At 44.1% G+C, this 17,415-nt stretch overlaps 4 protein-coding genes and 1 non-coding gene across 6 annotated transcripts; 1 reads left to right on the top strand and 4 right to left on the bottom strand.

The window, feature by feature from the left end:
* The first annotated feature begins 185 nt into the window (after positions 1–185).
* cybb (cytochrome b-245, beta polypeptide (chronic granulomatous disease)) lies at positions 186–4,796 on the top strand. The gene is made up of 13 exons (XM_049753722.2): positions 186–385; positions 1,124–1,216; positions 1,285–1,395; positions 1,461–1,545; positions 1,615–1,763; positions 1,825–2,006; positions 2,071–2,203; positions 2,268–2,360; positions 2,418–2,671; positions 3,025–3,184; positions 3,339–3,485; positions 3,592–3,716; positions 3,804–4,796. Exons 1-13 carry the CDS (start codon positions 341–343, stop codon positions 3,919–3,921), a joined length of 1,695 nt encoding a protein of 564 aa, XP_049609679.1. The 5' UTR covers positions 186–340; the 3' UTR covers positions 3,922–4,796.
* Position 4,797: 1 nt separating this feature from the next.
* On the bottom strand, positions 4,798–6,557 carry LOC125988480 (dynein light chain Tctex-type 3). The gene is made up of 5 exons (XM_049753763.2): positions 6,391–6,557; positions 5,978–6,019; positions 5,604–5,727; positions 5,229–5,306; positions 4,798–5,169 (listed from the first exon to the last, which is right to left on the bottom strand). The coding sequence occupies exons 1-5, from the start codon at positions 6,409–6,411 to the stop codon at positions 5,096–5,098; spliced, it is 339 nt and encodes a 112-aa protein (XP_049609720.1). The 5' UTR covers positions 6,412–6,557; the 3' UTR covers positions 4,798–5,095.
* Positions 6,558–6,803: 246 nt separating this feature from the next.
* On the bottom strand, positions 6,804–6,875 carry trnaw-cca (transfer RNA tryptophan (anticodon CCA)). The gene has a single exon. It is a non-coding gene; the product is annotated as a tRNA-Trp (tRNA).
* A 1,442-nt stretch (positions 6,876–8,317) lies between these two features.
* rpgrb (retinitis pigmentosa GTPase regulator b) lies at positions 8,318–14,104 on the bottom strand. Its single transcript, XM_049753718.1, has 14 exons — positions 13,971–14,104; positions 13,556–13,681; positions 13,371–13,463; positions 13,238–13,300; positions 13,013–13,171; positions 12,751–12,900; positions 12,451–12,609; positions 12,226–12,381; positions 11,460–11,584; positions 11,227–11,403; positions 11,004–11,160; positions 10,757–10,851; positions 10,622–10,681; positions 8,318–10,458 (listed from the first exon to the last, which is right to left on the bottom strand). The coding sequence occupies exons 1-14, from the start codon at positions 13,999–14,001 to the stop codon at positions 8,692–8,694; spliced, it is 3,318 nt and encodes a 1,105-aa protein (XP_049609675.1). The 5' UTR covers positions 14,002–14,104; the 3' UTR covers positions 8,318–8,691.
* A 554-nt stretch (positions 14,105–14,658) lies between these two features.
* On the bottom strand, positions 14,659–16,631 carry LOC125988476 (tubulin alpha-1A chain). Of its 2 annotated transcripts, none has more exons than XM_049753756.1 (4): positions 16,500–16,631; positions 16,189–16,411; positions 15,965–16,113; positions 14,659–15,902 (listed from the first exon to the last, which is right to left on the bottom strand). In XM_049753756.1, exons 1-4 carry the CDS (start codon positions 16,614–16,616, stop codon positions 14,922–14,924), a joined length of 1,470 nt encoding a protein of 489 aa, XP_049609713.1. In that variant the 5' UTR covers positions 16,617–16,631; the 3' UTR covers positions 14,659–14,921. The 2 variants fall into 2 exon arrangements, with proteins under 2 accessions (XP_049609713.1, XP_049609712.1); XM_049753755.2 differs by having other exon boundaries at positions 16,505–16,605.
* Positions 16,632–17,415: the final 784 nt, after the last annotated feature.

The raw sequence follows: 17,415 nt of genomic DNA, 5'->3' as shown, positions 1-17,415 counted from the left end.
GGGATGTCACCTTCCTCCTCAACGGTCACTTAAAAAAAGATGAGCGCACACCACGTCTGTCAATCTGACGCCAGGAGAAATCAAAGAGTGCTCAAAACGGATTTCTTCTGTCATGGACGGTTGCAATCAACACGACGTGCTTTCATTGCCTTTACTATAAATAAGCCGCTGGTGAAGATTTCCTCAGCGAACGTGACATCACGTAACTGATGATTTCAGGAGCGCACTTTTCAGATCCACTTCCCTATTTGCGCCAAACAAAAAAGGTTGACCCGGTAGAGAGCGCGCATTCATTCGCTCTTCAGCTTTGCACCAGCACTTGCGCCAGCCCGGACTCGGCATGGGGAACTTGGCAGCCAACGAGGGCCTCTCCATCTTTGTCATTGTGAGAATTATTTTGCTTTGTTTTAAGGGTCACCACGCCGAAGAATTTATTTATTCGTTATTTTTAAAATTGTTTATTTATTATGGTTTTTATTTATCATTTCATTTATTTAATTAATTTATTTATTTTCTATTTTTTAAATTTAATTATTATTTAAAATTGTTTATTTATTTATTATTGTTTTTATTTATTATTTCATTTATTTATTTATTTTCTATTTTTTTAAATTTAATTATTTGATTTCACTCATTCATTCATTCATTTATTTATTTATTGCTTTCAAGCAGAATCCTGAACACTGTTAAATTTGACAGCCATTCCGAATAGCATCTATCGGAATCCCAAAGGGGTGTCCATCCACACCCAGTCCTCCAGGGCATCTGTCCCGCATGTTTTAGACATCTCCATCCTCCAACACACCCGATTGAAATGATCACCTCATCCACAAGCTTCGAGGAAGCCTGGTAACGATGCTGATCATGTGAATCGGGAGGAGGGAGACATCGAAAACATGCGGCCCTGGATGACCCGAGGCTCCAGTTGGAAAGCAAAAAGAAAAATTCAAATTTGATTTCAACTTTGGTTCATTCTAAACACAATCTCATCCCACTTCAATAATTCCGCTGTTTATATTCTCAACGCCGACAATCACAAATGAGCAGCCTAATTCATTAAAAGTTCGGGAATGAAATCTGCGTTATCAGATGAACTCAGTGTACTTGTGGTTGTCTGCTTCAGCTGGTTTGGCTTGCCATTAACGCCTTCCTCTTCGTCCATTTCTACATGGCCTTTCTGGTCGACAAATGGTTCTACACGCGTGTGCTCCTCGGGGTGAGTCCGGCGTCAAACGTCTCCCACTGGGACGCTCGTCTGATTAATTTAGCGTGTTTGATTTGCAGCACGCTTTGTCGTGGGCTCGAGCTCCGGCCGCCTGCCTCAACTTCAACTGCATGCTCATCCTGCTACCCGTCTGCAGGAACCTTCTCTCCGTCATGCGTGGCTCCATCCAGGTAGGAAAAAGTTCCGACTCGATTCGGTTTCCGTGAGTTTGTCGCTAACTAAAACGAGTAATCAGTTCTGCAGCCGCACAGCCGCTCGGCAGCTGGACCGGAACATCACTTTCCACAAGCTGGTGGCGTACATGATCGCTTTCCACACAGGTAGGATCGCTGTCGACACTAAGCGCCACGTCACCTCTGACCTCATCCTGTGGTGATTTTTTTTTTTAGCCGTGCACATCGTGGCGCACTTGTTCAACTTTGAGTATTTCATGGACGCTCAGCTGAACCGCAACAGCAGCCTTCTGCCTTTCGTTCTGTCGGAAATCGGTAACGGAGACAACGCGTCCTTCCTCAATCCCATCAGGTCCAACGAAACGGTGCGTAAAACTTGTCCCACCAAAAAAAGGCAGCAAATACATTTTTTTTTATTTTTAACAGAATCCAACCATCGTCATGTTCACCACCATCGCCGGTGTGACAGGCGTGGTCATCACGCTAGCCCTCATCCTCATCATCACGTCTTCCATGGAGGTCATCCGCCGGTCCTACTTTGAGTTGTTCTGGTACACCCATCACCTTTTCGTCCTCTTCTTCATCGGACTGGTATTCCACGGCTTTGGGTAAGGAAATCGACGGTTCACCATCTTCTCGGATGTTCCTCAATATCCGTGATTTTCCGCTCAGGAGGATCGTGCGAGGTCAGACAGCTACCAGCCTGAGGACCAACAACCCGCTAGCATGTGCAGACCACTTTGAGGACTGGGGGATAAATGAAACAGACTGCGCCATTCCAGAATTTGCCGGAAACCCACCAATGGTACTCAACCTCCTGACTTTGATTGGAATTCCGTGCCGGATTATTTCATCTCGCATCTTTCCAGACCTGGAAGTGGATCGTGGGACCCATGATCTTATACGCGTGCGAGAGACTCGTCCGACTCTATCGATCCCACCAGAAAGTAGTCATCACAAAGGTAAAGTAGACATGTGACCTTGTGATGTCATCAATCTGACGGGGTGTGTCGACACAGGTGGTGATGCATCCCTCGAAAACTTTGGAGCTTCAGATGAAGAGGAAAGGTTTCCACATGGAGGTGGGCCAGTACGTCTTCATCCAGTGCCCGTCTGTCTCCAGACTGGAATGGCATCCCTTCACCCTGACCTCAGCCCCCGAGGAGGACTACTTCAGCGCCCACATCCGAATTGTCGGAGACTGGACTCAGGCCTTGTACGAAGCCTGCGGAGGAGACAAAACCGAGCCTCAGGAGGCTTGGAAACTGCCAAAGTATGAAAACACTCTGAAATTGTCACTGATTATGTTTGATTGCAGCTAGCGCTACGTAGTTGTTGGGGGAACGGCGTCCCTGGCTCATCTTCACGCTAGGTGGCCAATTGTGATGCTGTAATTCTTCCCACTTAAAGAGAAGACGCAATAGGATGCGAGAAAGCGTCAATCGGAACAATCGGATCTGAAATGCGCCGCCGCAGTCTTGCTGGGAAATATAAAACGTTTCTCTATTTGGATCAGAAAATATCAACCGGTTAGGCGTGAAGAGCAAAATGATTCATCCTTAAAAAGTTCCTCCCCAAAAATTGGAGAACATTTTTGCTTTAAATGGGTTCGGCGGGTTCTTCCAGGGTGGCCATCGACGGGCCTTTCGGTACCGCCAGCGAGGACGTGTTTCGGTACGAGGTGGTGGTGCTGGTGGGGGCGGGAATCGGCGTCACGCCTTTTGCGTCCATCCTCAAGTCGGTGTGGTACAAACGGATCCAGAACAAAGATGTCTTCACCAAAAAGGTAAGACACTGACAAAGTCCACCAAGAAAAAAATATTTTCCAAAATGACGTGAGAACTTTAAACATTGCAACCAGAACTGATGATCACCATCACGTTGAACAACATAAGTTCCTCTTGAGAGTCCGAACCAGAATCTTCTCTGTCCCTGTCCAGATCTACTTCTACTGGCTTTGCCCCGAGACGCAGGCCTTCGAGTGGTTCGCCGACTTGCTTCAGTCGCTGGAGAGCCAGATGGCGGCAAAAAGCGTGACGGATTTCCTGAGCTACAACATCTACCTCACCCGCTGGAAGGAAGCAGAGGTGTGGGAACTTTTTCTGACCTTCCAGCATGGTTTTGTACTTTCTGGTGACACCAGAACAAAAAGACCATTTTTTCCAGGAGGCTTTCTTGATTTGCTATTTATAGGCGGCCCATTTCTGGGTACACCACGAGGCGGAGAATGACCCCATCACAGGCCTTAAGCAGAAAACTCTTTACGGAAAACCCAACTGGGACACAGAGTTCACCGGAATTGCATCTAAGCATCCTGGGTGAGATTACGTCCGTCTTTGTTCATTTGTCCAGATTCTAAAAAATATCAGTTTTGGAATAAGCGTGTTGAATTTACGCTTCCACAGAACTAAAGTCGGAGTGTTCCTTTGCGGGCCACCACAGTTGGGCAAGTCGCTGGAGAAACAGTGTTTGTCACACTCGGAAGCTGACGTCAAGTTTATCTTTAACAAAGAAAACTTTTAATGGAGTTGAGAATTTGTCTGAGGTTAGTCTAAAAATTATTGGCCGGGATTATTTTGAGGAATCCAGAATTAAGAGCTACTCAGATAATCTGCATAATCAAATCTGTAGCGTTTCAATATTATTTTACTCGTGCTCTTCAAAAACAAAAGATTTTGAGGAAGCTCTGACATCTACCTCCCACCAGATGTTTTGCAAATATGCCGCTGTTGCACAAAAAGCAAAGAAATAGACCTGCCGGTACTTTCCACGTCGCCATTGTTCTGCTTTAGCAATGCTTCAATCGTTGGTTTCACAACCACTTCTGTTTTTCCTCATTCAATCGTTACTTTGATTTTACCGATTTGCCACGATCTTCACGTACAAACCAGAAAACTTTCACTTCTTCCTTCAGAGTGAGATGCAGAAGTTCACCAGGGTGATGTAATAAATAAATTTACGGAGTAATAAAAATGAATTGCCTTCAAGATCAGCTTGGAGGGATCAATTTAAAACAGAATGACACCATGGCAACATTTTCAGATTATAAAAAAAATTATTTTGGGGTATGGCTATAAACTTGGCAAATTTACTCACCATTAAGTCTATACAAGTTGATTTTTTTCGTCAATAATGCAAAATACTATATAAATAAAACGCTAAAGTTGCGAAAAATCTAAATTTGAGTCTCTTATAATCAAGTAGGTAAGATTTCAGTTAAATAAACATTTAGAGTTTTATCTTTTCTGTGGAAGAGTTTGCAGTTTTTCATCCTGTCTGTTTAAATCACTATCATCAATCCCCAACAAGAAGGTTTTAAACTTAACTACAAATACAAATAAAAAAAATAAAAACACCAAAGGGGTAAAAACTGTTCAATAAATCTTTTAACAAATAAAGTGAGGATGCTTGTTCTTTTAATTGGAAAACATGCTTATCAAGACAAATATTCCTTCTGACATTTTACATGCCTAAGACAACAGACTAAATAATAGAATCGAATAGCGTTGTCACTTTAAGATGTAGAACAAAAATTTGTCGCCGCTCATTGTGCAAAGTTTGGAGCTGCATAAAGATTGTGGTCATTATTCCTTTCAATATTATGTACAGTACAGCCCAGAAAGTTCTACACTTACTGTGCATTCACATCCGGAGTGGAAGTGGCACTTTTGTGGTTTCCCCGGAACGACGTTGCTCTCTACGCGATTGCAACGGCAAACACGCTGACCACGCAGTACATGGTGCGGCTTTCCCATCTCACCGTGGAGCTACCTGCAAACATACGAGTACATTAAACAAAGTCATAAGTCAGCCTGATTGTCCTCACGTACCGTCCGTGGTTGTGTCCCAGTAGCAGGAGTTTGCCGTGTGGAGGCCAGCACCAGTTTTCTGCATCAGGGAGCATGTAACTATAGACAAAAAAATACATATAATTAGGCATGACAGTGACCCTTTTATTTTAGTAATAAAAACGGCATGGGGCAAGGTAGTAGTCACACAGACGCAACTGAAAAAAAAAAAATCTGAGGATAAAGAATCTATGCTAAAGAGAATTATATTGTCTATATGCTTTGTGGTCATTTGTGTTCTTGTGAGAAGTGTTGGAGCAACAACTTGTATCCCAAAAATGTGCAAATCAATTCATTCGATCATCACAACTTATCATCTGTCATCAAGGAACCACTATATTTCCGAATCAAACGTACCGATAAATTTATACTGTTTTCCCAGTTTGACCAGTTGTATGAGGCAGCGCTCTACGATAGCAGAGGTCCATTTGTTTACCAGATTCTGGTTGTAGTCATCACCGCCCACAACAGTCTCAATACACTGAAAGACCAAGAACACAGAGAACATGTCAGATGATAGCACGGGATGCATGAGTCAACAGACCAGAACCATGAGAGCTTCTTTTGACGCCTCAGGCTTCATTCCTTTGAAATAAAATGTGGCATTGAGTTAGTTATGGAGGAGGGGAAACTAAAGTCCATTGCTAATGTGTCATCCTCACAAATGTTAAAAATAGTTTCACACAGTAATAAACATATTGGAAAATTTCAATAAAATAAAAAGAGATTACCTCTTTGACAATGTTATCAGCTTCTTCGGAGTTGAATGAGCCCTGAAAAAGCAGCATATGATGAGTAGTGTAATATTGTAAAAAAATATTTATCCATCAAGCAGTGGGGTTTGATAAACGCAAATACGGATAGTTTTTGGAACCAATTATCCGCGATAAAAGACGGATTACTGTATTATTGAAAATTACACGGCACGAAAAACCATAAAGCGGGTCTTAACACTAGTAATAGTAGTAATAACGCTTTGCTATCCATTAGAAACTACGATAAAAGTGTAATAGACTATGTCACGACTCAGAATTTAAATTACATCAAGTACACACGACTACAAATTTGGAGACTAGCTAAACTGATATTAGCAAACAAGCATTTTGCTATCCCGCCTTGAATAAAGAAGGAGAAAACTACGAACCTCGTTATGATATTCGTCCATCTTGTCGTTTTTCACTCTTGGAGTGGTTACAAAAGTGTTTGTTGTTTGTTTACAACAGCAGAAAATGAAGGAGGAAAAATAAACTCAAGGCGTAGCTTTCCGCTATAGCTAGTCAACGACGTGTGATTTGAAGAAGACGCTTGATTCACTAGTGACATCTGCTGGTAGGAAGACCGCTTGGTCATGTCAACTTTTAAACCTGCCATGACGTCATAACGACTTAAAATATTTGACTTCAGCTGGTATTAAAAAAACGATTTAACTCTAATTCGGCTGACGTCATTTGTAGTAGAATACATATTAGTAAATCCAAAAGCCGCCATATTCAAACGAGCCATATTTAAAGGGATAGATAACTTTATTGATCCCTGGGAGGAAATTTAAGAAATATTTGATCCCGACGTGATTTGAACACGCAACCTTCTGATCTGGAGTCAGACGCGCTACCATTGCGCCACGAGATCCGTGAGATGTGTCAGACAAATTCCAGGACTGTTGTCACATTTTATTGAGCGTAAGCTGAAAAATGTCAGCATCCGTCCGCTTGAATGACACTGTTGGTATTTATTTGGAATGCTTTACTGACATTCCCTCTCATCAAATAATACATTTTCATCACGGAATAAAATGAAAAATGTCATGAAATTCATCAGTGGCATATGTTGGCATTTATTCCGATTTATCAAAACGTTGAGCTGATATCATCTCTCACTGCAAAAAAAAAAAAAAAAAACATTTCAGCAATTCCACAGCTCATATTAAAAGTGCAAATGTGCTCCAAAACGTAGAAAAACAAATAATATTCAGGCGGACGAGACAAAGATAGTGTTGAGCTCAGAGAAGGTTGCAGGCTCCAGAAGACGGCCTTCTCGGTGGGTTCCTCTGTGAGTCAGCAGATGATGGAACCCGCGTCTGGGCCTGCTGAGAATTTGAGCTTGACAGCCGCCTGAAAAGCGACAGCTGAAACAGACCACCCAAAAATTATTTAAAAATATTTGAGGCTTTTTTAGGTCCACACTGCTGCCACCGCTCACATCGACCCAAATAATACCAAAACCAAAAGAAGTTATCACCTTCATTTTGGAGCCCGATTGGCTCTCGGAGACGACGTCTGCCGTCCCATTGGCTGGTTGAGTGTCACTACGTGCCGTTTCTTCAGCCAAGGCGTCGTTCCCGTTGACTCCCGGCGTGGTGTTGAGAAACTCCGGTGCTTGGTCGCATGGTTCCTCAACAGGTTCTTCCGACGGCTCGTCAACATTCCGTAGCGTTTCCTCCCATCTCTCCGCCGGCACATCATCCTCGCTCCGATCGGACTCCTCTTCTTCATCTTCCGCACCTTCGCTGTCAGTCTGATCAGATTCGTTGGCGAAATCCTAATAAAAGTTGGAGTAAAGAAAGGAGAGCAGTTGAGGAGCATCTGGCTTTCGGTTGAGCTGGCAGGTCGGACGAGGGTGAAGCTACAACATGCAGGAAGGACCATTAGAAGACTCAGCTAATGTGAACGGAACTCAAGAACCAACAGAGGAGCCGTTATCAAGGCCTCTTCAGGAATTGATGGGAAATAACTAGAGGAAGGGATGAAGGTCACTTGAAGGTTGAAGGAAGAAAACGAGTCCCACCTGCTTTCTGAACGTGGCCAATCATCCTGCGGCAACAGCGGCATGTGACTCCAGATTGAATTTTTGCACTACTCAGCGGTATTTATAAAGTGAATGAAAAAAAATTTCTCAAATTGACGTCTGAAATCATTTCATCGCCATCAAGGTGCTGACCGACATTCTCAATTTATATTCGGATTTATTTACTTCAGCGTATCATTTTTTTCCTCTCGGCCAATCAGATTTCAGCTTCTGTGTGTTGTCATGCTAATGTAATCTGCCCACCTATTTGTGCAATAAACAATAGTTTTATATTTATTTTAAACCAATTAGATTTCATATTAATGGACGTGCCCTGATTGGATCAAGCACGATTCATAATTCCGCGTAAGTTTGACGTTTATTGTAGTTTGACCAATGTTGAGTTATTTGAAGGCGACAAATTTGAAAAGAAACTTTTGACTGCTTTTTCATTTTTCATTCTCAAATATGCAAATTGCCAATAATGCTCATCAATATTATTGTTGACAATATTTTTTAGCGATGGCATTAAAAAGTGGATGAGGTCTGCTAATGAAAGAGCATTTATTTGAAAATGCAGGTGGAAAAACAAAAAAAGAAAAACAACCATTTTAGGTGTGTGGAGTCCCAATCAAAGCAGAAGATGAATATTACGTTCTGCTTATTTCAGGTTGAGATACTGCGGCAGAACATCATCCCAGAAGTCTTCGGCCTCTCCGGCTGCCTGACCTTTGACTCCTGACCTCCGTTTTCGCTGACTTTTAGGGCTTGTCTTTTTGACCTCTTCTTCTTCCTCCTCCTCCTCCTCTTCATCTTCATCCTCACTTTCTTGCTCCTCTTCTTCACTCTCATCATCACTCTCCTCCTCCTCCTCTTCCTCATCCTCTTCTTCATTCTCCTCATCCTCACTCTCTTCCTCTTCACTCTCATCCTCTTCCTCATCTCCGCTTTCTTCTTCTTCCTCCTCCTCCTCTTCCTCGGCCTCCTCCTCATCTTCTGTTTCACTTTCTGCTTCCTCGCTGCTTTCCGCCTCCTCCTCTTCACTTTCCTTCGAATCTTCCTCCTCACCCTCCTCTTCTTCTTCCTCACTTCTATCCTCCTCCTCCTCTTCTTCTTCTTCACCTTCTGATTCTTGCCCTGACTCATCCTCCGCTTCTTCGGTTTCTTCTTCAACAGCCTCGTCTTTGCTCTCTTTTTCCTCATCCTCCGTTTCTTCTTCTTCACCTTCTGATTCTCTCCCTGACTCATCCTCCGCTTCTTCTGTTTCTTCTTCAACAGCCTTCTCTTTGCTCTCTTTCCCTTCATCCTCTGTTCCTTTTCCAACTGTCTCTTCTTCTTCTTCCTCCTCCTCCTCCGCTTCTTCTTCAACAGCCATCTCTTTGCTCTCTTTTCCTTCATCCTCTGTTCCTTTTCCAAATGTCTCTTCTTCTTCTTCTTCCTCCTCCTCCGCTTCTTCTGTTTCTTCTTCAACAGCCTTCTCTTTGCTCTCTTTTCCAGCTGTCTCTTCTTCTTCTTCCTCCTCCTCCTCTTCCGCTTCTTCTGTTTCTTCTTCAACAGCCTTCTCTTTGCTCTCTTTTCCAGCTGTCTCTTCTTCTTCTTCCTTCTCCTGGTCCTCTTGAGCACTTTCACCTTCTTCCTCCTCATCTGGCTTAAGAGTGTCACCGTCGTCTTTTCCGGCGACTTGCTCAGAAGTTTGACTTGCCTCCTCCTCTTGCTCACTTGCACTTGTTACCTTCCCAACTCGGTCTTCCTCACCTGGACCTCCACTTGTCTCTCCGTCCTCCTCCTGCCCGACTGAGTCCTTCACGCTCGGTCTTCCTCGATTGGTGGAAGGACTGCTACACGGATTGCTATCAGAAAATGTCACTACGTCAGCGCTGACAAGATGGCCGCTGTCAGACGGCGACGGCAAAGTGAAGGCCGCCAGCTCCTGCAGCAACGGAGCAGCAGCAGCTCCAGCCAGAAGATGCAAAGACGACGGCGCTTCTTCGGCGTCTTTGGACTCAGCCTCTTTTTTGTTTCGCTCATTTTTGGATGTTTTCGAATCTTTGGAGCGGATTTTCTTGGACTTTGCTTCCGCCTCAGGGCGCTGTCCTGGGCCCACTTCACATGCGTCACTTAAACTGAAGCGTGAACCCTGTTTTGTGACTTGGATTGGTTTTCTTGCCGTTGCTTTCTTGAACTCTCCCAAGCCCTCGCGAGGCTTCTCAGAAGCCATCAAACGGTTCTCCTTGTTCTCCTTGGTCATCTTTTGAGAGCGAGCGCTTGAGCTCCTCGAGAGCTTTCCGGACGCCGTTTTGCGAGCAGCCGCGACCTGACGGTTATGTGATAAGGACGTCGAAGAGAACCCGGGCCTCTCCGAGAGCTTTCTATCTTTTAATGGCTCCTCTTTTGGACTCGTTATGGTCTTACCGTGTTTACCCTTCTTCTATCCCGGGAACCAGAGAGAGAAAGAGGATAGAAAAGAGGCATGCATTAGCGAGTGAGGAAACGCAGGACAGAAAAATCATAAAACCTGAAGCCGAAATCAAAGAGAAAACCTCAGCAGAACGTACGCTGGAGAAGATGTTTTGTACACACGTGCAAGTTACCTTCTGAAGCGGAGAGAGTGTGAGTGTTTTATCACCAGGATCCATTTTCATCACATGCGTCTGCCGGGAAGCACAAGCCGTAAGCGGAAATACGAAAATCTGTCCGCTCGGCGGCTCGGGTTTTGGTTCTCTCACCATGTTGAGGAGGTCTCTGGTTTCTCCCAAACCTTTCACACTGTCCGTGTCGCTCAGGCTCTCCACAATGTCGTCAACCTGGCCTGTAGGCGCTTCTAATAATGCAAATTTATTTTTTTAGTTAGCAAGACACAACTAGCAACATGCTGGAGGTGGACCAGAGATGAAAAGGTACGTCATGTAATCCCGCCGCGTCTTTAATTATTAATATTGGGTGTCGGTGAAGAAGATGGAGTGAGGTAGATACCCTTGTTGCCATGTCGATGAGCGCTATGGAGCACCTTTCTGTGGGCCAGTTCTGACGAAGGCAGGTTGCTGTGGCTGGAGGCGGGAAGCTGGAGGTGCTCTGATTTCACGTTGGCTGATGTTCCAGACAGGCCGCCAAACTGTTCCGGTGATTGCTCCTTTGGCGATGCCGTTGAGAAATTCAGAACAAGCCCAAGAACTTATAGTACATGTGTCCAACGCACCCTCTCCCTACGGCGGACACGGGCCGGGTTGGAGGTGTCGCCCGTGTCCCCCAGCAGCTCCACGTAGGGCTTCTCCAGGTAGTCCTCAGTCACGTCGTTGTCTTCCAGCAACAGCGCGCCGCGACTCGGGTCTCGGGGTCGCGCCAGCACGACCATGTGACAACCGCCGCAAACTGCCTGGAAATTTGTGAGAGCTTTGCGATGGCAACACATGTGTGAAGGAGAGCACGTACTTCCTGGACGTGGCACTTGATGAAGCGTGGACACAGAGTTGGTTTGAACTGGTTGGTGAAGTTTTCTTCTCCTAGGCCCAGTTTGCCGTTTCTGCCGTCACCGAAGGTGTAAAGAAGACCGCTGTCTGAAAATAGAAGCAACCTTGATGAACACTGAGAGGCTGGGATGGGAAGATTAAAAATAAATATAAAAATGAAATGCCAATAAAAATAAATTCATTTAATTCATAAAAAGGATATGATTGCAGAGCCAGTCTGTAAAAGTGAATTTTAAGTCAGCAATTTAACTTTAAATGGAAACTAATTTAAAAAAAAAAATGTTTTAAACACGGTGTTCCACTTAATATTGCATTATTTTTGAAAATAAATTATAAATAAATAAAATAAAATATTTACTTTTTGGAAAATATTTTTGCCTTTTTTATGACATGTCATTTACCAAATTCTTTTTGAAAATAAAATATAAATAAATAAAATAAAATATTTACTTTTTGGAAAACATTTTTGCCTTTTTTATGACATGTCATTTACCAAAACCGATTTATTTATGCATTTTCTGCAGTTTTTAAATGAGTGTCCCTATTTTTCAATAAAAGGATGCAAATGAACACATTTTAAACTCCGATTCAACGATTAATCCACAAAGTAATGGACGAATAATTTGATTATCATCATAATTAAATACAGTTCTAGTTTCAAATCTTTCAACGTCATTTCAAACTTTTGGCTTTGGTTCCCATTTAATTCACGCAAAGCTGTCAGTCACCTGTGATGACCGCTGAGTGGTTCTCGCCGCATGCCACTTGACGCACCCGACCTTTCTTAAAGTGCTCGATTTGGCGCGGCAGGCGCAGTTCGAATATGAACGTCCCGTGGCCCAGTTGACCGAACTGCCCCAAGCCAAAGGCATACACGCCATTCTCTGAAAAACAGCAAACAATATTTCATGCTAGCAAAAAGTCTACAAAACCCAAATCTTGCTTTTCTTTACCTGTAACAGCCACGGTGTGTCCGCCACCGCAGGCCACCTGAGTGACCGGCTCCGGCATGCTTTTTACGAGCTGGGGGACTCGATGACGAGACAGCTGATCCGTCCCCAGACCCAGTTTACCGCTGTCGCGTTCCCCGAATGTATACAGAGCTCCGTCCGCTAGCAATCACAAAAATCCATTTCACAAGAACAGCAAAAAAAAAAAAAAACGATTTTGGGAAATAGCAACTTAAGGGCACGACACTGTGCATATAATATTTTAAGTTTGCATGAGCTAAATTAATAAATCAGGCAGCTTACCTGTCACATAAGCAGAGTGGTAGTACCCACAGGACACCCACGCAATGGGCTGCCCCGCACTGACCTCCTGTGGCAAGCACGCGTAGCTCTCCTTCCCCAGGCCCACTTGACCCTCCGAGTTGTCCCCCCACATGAACAGCTCACCGCTCTCTTCAGATGGGGGGGAAAAAAAAGGAACAGCCATCACCATTTCCAATTGTATGCTTCTTATTCTCAGCTGTAGCTGCCATCAACAGCTGACGTGTCACCTCAAGTGTCTCACCAGTGAGCGCAGCTGACGTGTTTGAACCGGCAGCAAGCATTTTGATTGGCCCGTAGGAGTCGAAGAACTTCAGTCGCTGGAACGACGTCCGCTCGTTGCAGTCGCCGAGGCCCAGTTGACCTTCGCTGTTGCCGCCCGTGGCGTACACGTGCCCCTCAGCTAGAGAGGAAAGACAAACGTGGGAAAAATGGCCAAAAATTCTCGATGCGATCACGTGATGCTGACCTGTGCAGATGAGCGTATGGTTTCTTCCACAAGCCACGAGCTGGACCTTCTCTGACTTCAGAGCTGGACACAAAACACACGTGAAGGATCACATTGGCTCGGTATGCTCATCACAAATGGATTAAAAACAAACCTCTGACACAAGTGGGCTTGTTGACGGTCACTTTGGACCCCAGACCGAGCTGTCCCCAATTGTTGCTGCCAAACATGAAGAGTTTGCCATTTTCTGTCAAGACACACAATAATAATAATAAAAAATAAATAAACGAAACAGAGAATACTGTGTTGTAAAACCCACGGCTGTTACTACGCACTTACCTGTTATTAAGGCAGTATGTTCATCCCCACAAGCTATTTTTCGAGGAACATCATTTTTCAGCCAAAATTTACTAGGAATGTTGTCGGCAAATTTACTCTTGCCAAAAGTGAAAACTGCTCCCGTTTCTGAAAGACGATACCAGAGGAATTCTTAGCAGGGGGTGTCAAATAAATGAAAGACTAAATGAGCTTTTTTTTTTTTTTTAATGGTAACACATTGCATTCTATTGTATCTGAATATTAAATGAGCGAATTATTTGCCGTAAAAGGGTGCGTTTAAAGACTTTGTGACTTTAAGGTTGCTTTCAAACGGGAATTTACTCGCTGTATTTTACTATTTGGCCGCTCTATGTACAGCTGAGAGTAATTTGAAGCGAACACGCGTTATAAGAAGTTTTTGATTATTATTATTTACCAGGTATCTCGTCCATCTCCTCCCCTGCCATCTCTGCGGGACTCTAATCCGCTTTACTTGGCCTCTTGGGCGTGTTTACCCCCTTCTTGTTTGCGACCCGCTAACCCGGAAGTAAACACAACATTGCCTTGGCTACAAGCACGTGATCCTTAAAGGGACAGTACGTATTTTGAACGTCGTTGCCGCGTTAACGTCTGTGTGACGTCACGTTCACTTTAAATCAAGTTTGTGTGGACATAAAAGTTCTTTTTTACAAGCTAAATGAGGTTCATTTGATTTAATCAACAATTATGATTTGAAAAAATGCATTTTCCAAAGAGGAAATGTTGAACTTGTTGAACTGAAATTGTTATAATTCACGTGTTAAATGAACCTCCCTCTCACAGCTTTCATATCGACTTCATGTTTCTTGCTGAAATATCAAAACCGCAAATTGTCTTCACTTTTAAAAAAAAGTTGAAATATGGCAAGTATTTTATGTTTTAAAAGATTAAATATTTGAACAAACATTTTTAACTCTGAAGGAAATCATTTCTTTTTAAAAAGGCATTTTCTATAGCACTTTGCGATTTTTAAAAAAACGTAAAGTGCATTATAAATATAATTTATTATTATCATTATTATTATTATTATTATTATTATTATAGCTACAATGCATTCCGCGACAAAAATGAATTTGACACCACCGTAAAGCTTAAAATGATTTATTGCCAAATATTAAAGTGTGTTGTTGAATAAGGACAGGAACAATGAACCGATTAATTTGACAAAGTCCTTGTGAGGTCTTAATTGCAGGTCACCCAGCAACGGACATGTTGGTTCACCTGAGCTGTCGTTATGCAACCTTATAATTGGAGGAGTGCAGGATAAGCATGACATTGCATTTTACAACGACTGGACAATTACTACGCCATACAGTGAAACACGTTTAAATAAGTTGGTTTTTTTCGGTTAGTACTCTTCTCCCTCTTCCTCTTCTTCATCCCCGATGGTGTCCGTGCCCACCTCCTCGTAGTCCTTCTCCAGGGCCGCCATGTCTTCTCTAGCCTCGGAGAACTCGCCCTCCTCCATCCCCTCGCCGACGTACCAGTGCACAAAAGCCCTCTTGGCGTACATCAGGTCAAACTTGTGGTCCAGTCGGGCCCACGCCTCGGCGATGGCCGTGGTGTTGCTCAGCATACACACGGCTCTCTGGACCTTAGCGAGGTCTCCCCCGGGAACGACAGTCGGGGGTTGGTAGTTGATACCCACCTTGAAGCCGGTGGGGCACCAGTCCACGAATTGGATGGTGCGCTTGGTTTTAATGGTGGCGATGGCGGAGTTGACATCTTTGGGCACCACGTCTCCACGGTACAGCAGGCAGCACGCCATGTACTTGCCGTGGCGAGGGTCGCATTTCACCATCTGATTGGCTGGCTCGAAACAAGCGTTGGTGATCTCGGCGACGGACAGCTGCTCGTGGTAGGCCTTCTCTGCCGAGATGACGGGGGCGTAGGTCGCCAGGGGGAAGTGGATGCGCGGGTAGGGCACCAGGTTGGTCTGAAACTCTGTCAGGTCAACATTCAAAGCGCCGTCGAAACGCAACGAGGCGGTGATGGAGGAGACAATCTGACCAATCAACCTGTTGAGGTTGGTGTAGGTGGGACGCTCAATGTCCAGGTTCCTCCGACAGATATCGTAGATGGCCTCGTTGTCCACCATGAAAGCGCAGTCCGAGTGCTCCAGGGTGGTGTGCGTGGTCAGAATGGAGTTGTACGGCTCCACCACAGCAGTTGACACCTGAGGAGCCGGATAGATGGCGAACTCCAGTTTGGACTTCTTGCCGTAGTCCACTGAGAGACGCTCCATCAGCAGAGACGTGAAGCCTGAACCAGTTCCTCCTCCAAAGGAGTGGAAGATCAGAAAACCTTGCAGTCCGGTGCATTGGTCCGCCTGAAGAAAAGTGTGAAGAAGGTCATGAGGCAGAAAACACGATTAGATCCGATGAAGCTCACCAGTTTTCGAACCCTGTCCAGAACCAGGTCAATGATCTCCTTGCCAATGGTGTAGTGACCACGAGCGTAGTTATTGGCTGCATCTTCCTTTCCTGTGATCAGCTGTTCAGGATGAAAGAGCTGACGATACGTTCCTGTACGCACTTCATCTACAGAAGCATATTTTTTGCAAAATTTTAGAAGATGGAAGGGTTTGTTATATCGGCAAACTGCTGGTTTCTCACCGATGACCGTGGGCTCCAGGTCCACAAAGACTGCCCTGGGAACGTGTTTGCCAGCGCCGGTCTCGCTGAAGAACGTATTGAAGGAATCATCTCCACCTCCGATGGTCTTATCACTGGGCATCTGCCCATCCGGCTGGATGCCGTGCTCCAGACAATACAGCTCCCAGCATGCATTTCCAATCTGGGCACCAGCCTGGCCAACGTGGACGGAGATACATTCACGCTGAAAAAAGAATGCCACAAAAGGTCAAGGTCATTTTTTCCTAGGAACGCAATTTAAGAATATCGAATCGGGAGATGTTTGTGTCGACCTCACCATGACTCCTGAAGAGATCTTGTTCACCTGAGACGAGAGCCTGGGGATGTTGTTGCAAGCAAAAGCGGGACGCTGTTTTATAGTCCGCTATCGCCTGGCAACAAGCAGCCATGTTGTGGCAACCGAAGGGAGCTGCGGAAGCAAACACGATTGGAGGAGGAGACCAGAAAAGCTCACACAATTCTGACCTCTCGACAATGGTTGTTGTTAGTAACCAGCAACGAGCTGTGCGGTGAAATGTGACACGGAACTGCTGCCGCGTCTTCTTAGGTTTCACGTCTGCCTTAGAATTCAAGTACTGGTCCAAATACTTGTCCAAGAAGCGATTCAAAGATTTAAGATAGAAGTGCCAACTGAAGCTAAAGAAAAAAAAAAAAAAAAAAATTGACTTATAAGAATGTTTTTTACTCTCACAATACCCATTGTGCTAAAAACTAAAATAACAAATAAAAACAAAATTTTCCCTCTTTGATTCACATTCTCACAGTAGTGATCTTATGTTAATGTTTTTGTTTTTTTGTTATTTCAAACAGTTCATTTAGTCAGACAAATTTTAACCGACTCTCACAATACCCATTGTGATAAAAACTAAAATAACATAACAAATAAAAAAAAAATCCCTCTTTGATTCACATTTTCACAGTAGTGATCTTATGTTAATATGTTTTTTTTTTTGTTATTTCAAACAGTTCATTTAGTCAGACAAATTTTAACCGACTCCATGTTTTGTCTACTTCCTGTAGCCTTCCTCAGAAGCGTCACAAGATGGTTGTCGTCTCGTGACGCTTCTGAGGAAGGCTACAAGAAGTAGCCCAAACATGTAAAGTAGGTAAAAACTTTTCCCTATCAGACTAAAAGACCCGTTTAAAATAGTAAATTAAAAAATCCAGTATGAACCTTCACAAACAATC

This window comes from Syngnathus scovelli, chromosome 2 (genome assembly GCF_024217435.2).
Source record: "Syngnathus scovelli strain Florida chromosome 2, RoL_Ssco_1.2, whole genome shotgun sequence".
Taxonomy (NCBI): Eukaryota; Metazoa; Chordata; class Actinopteri; order Syngnathiformes; family Syngnathidae; genus Syngnathus; species Syngnathus scovelli.
Note: the sequence above shows the minus strand (reverse complement) of the source record. Positions and strands in the feature narration are given on the sequence as shown.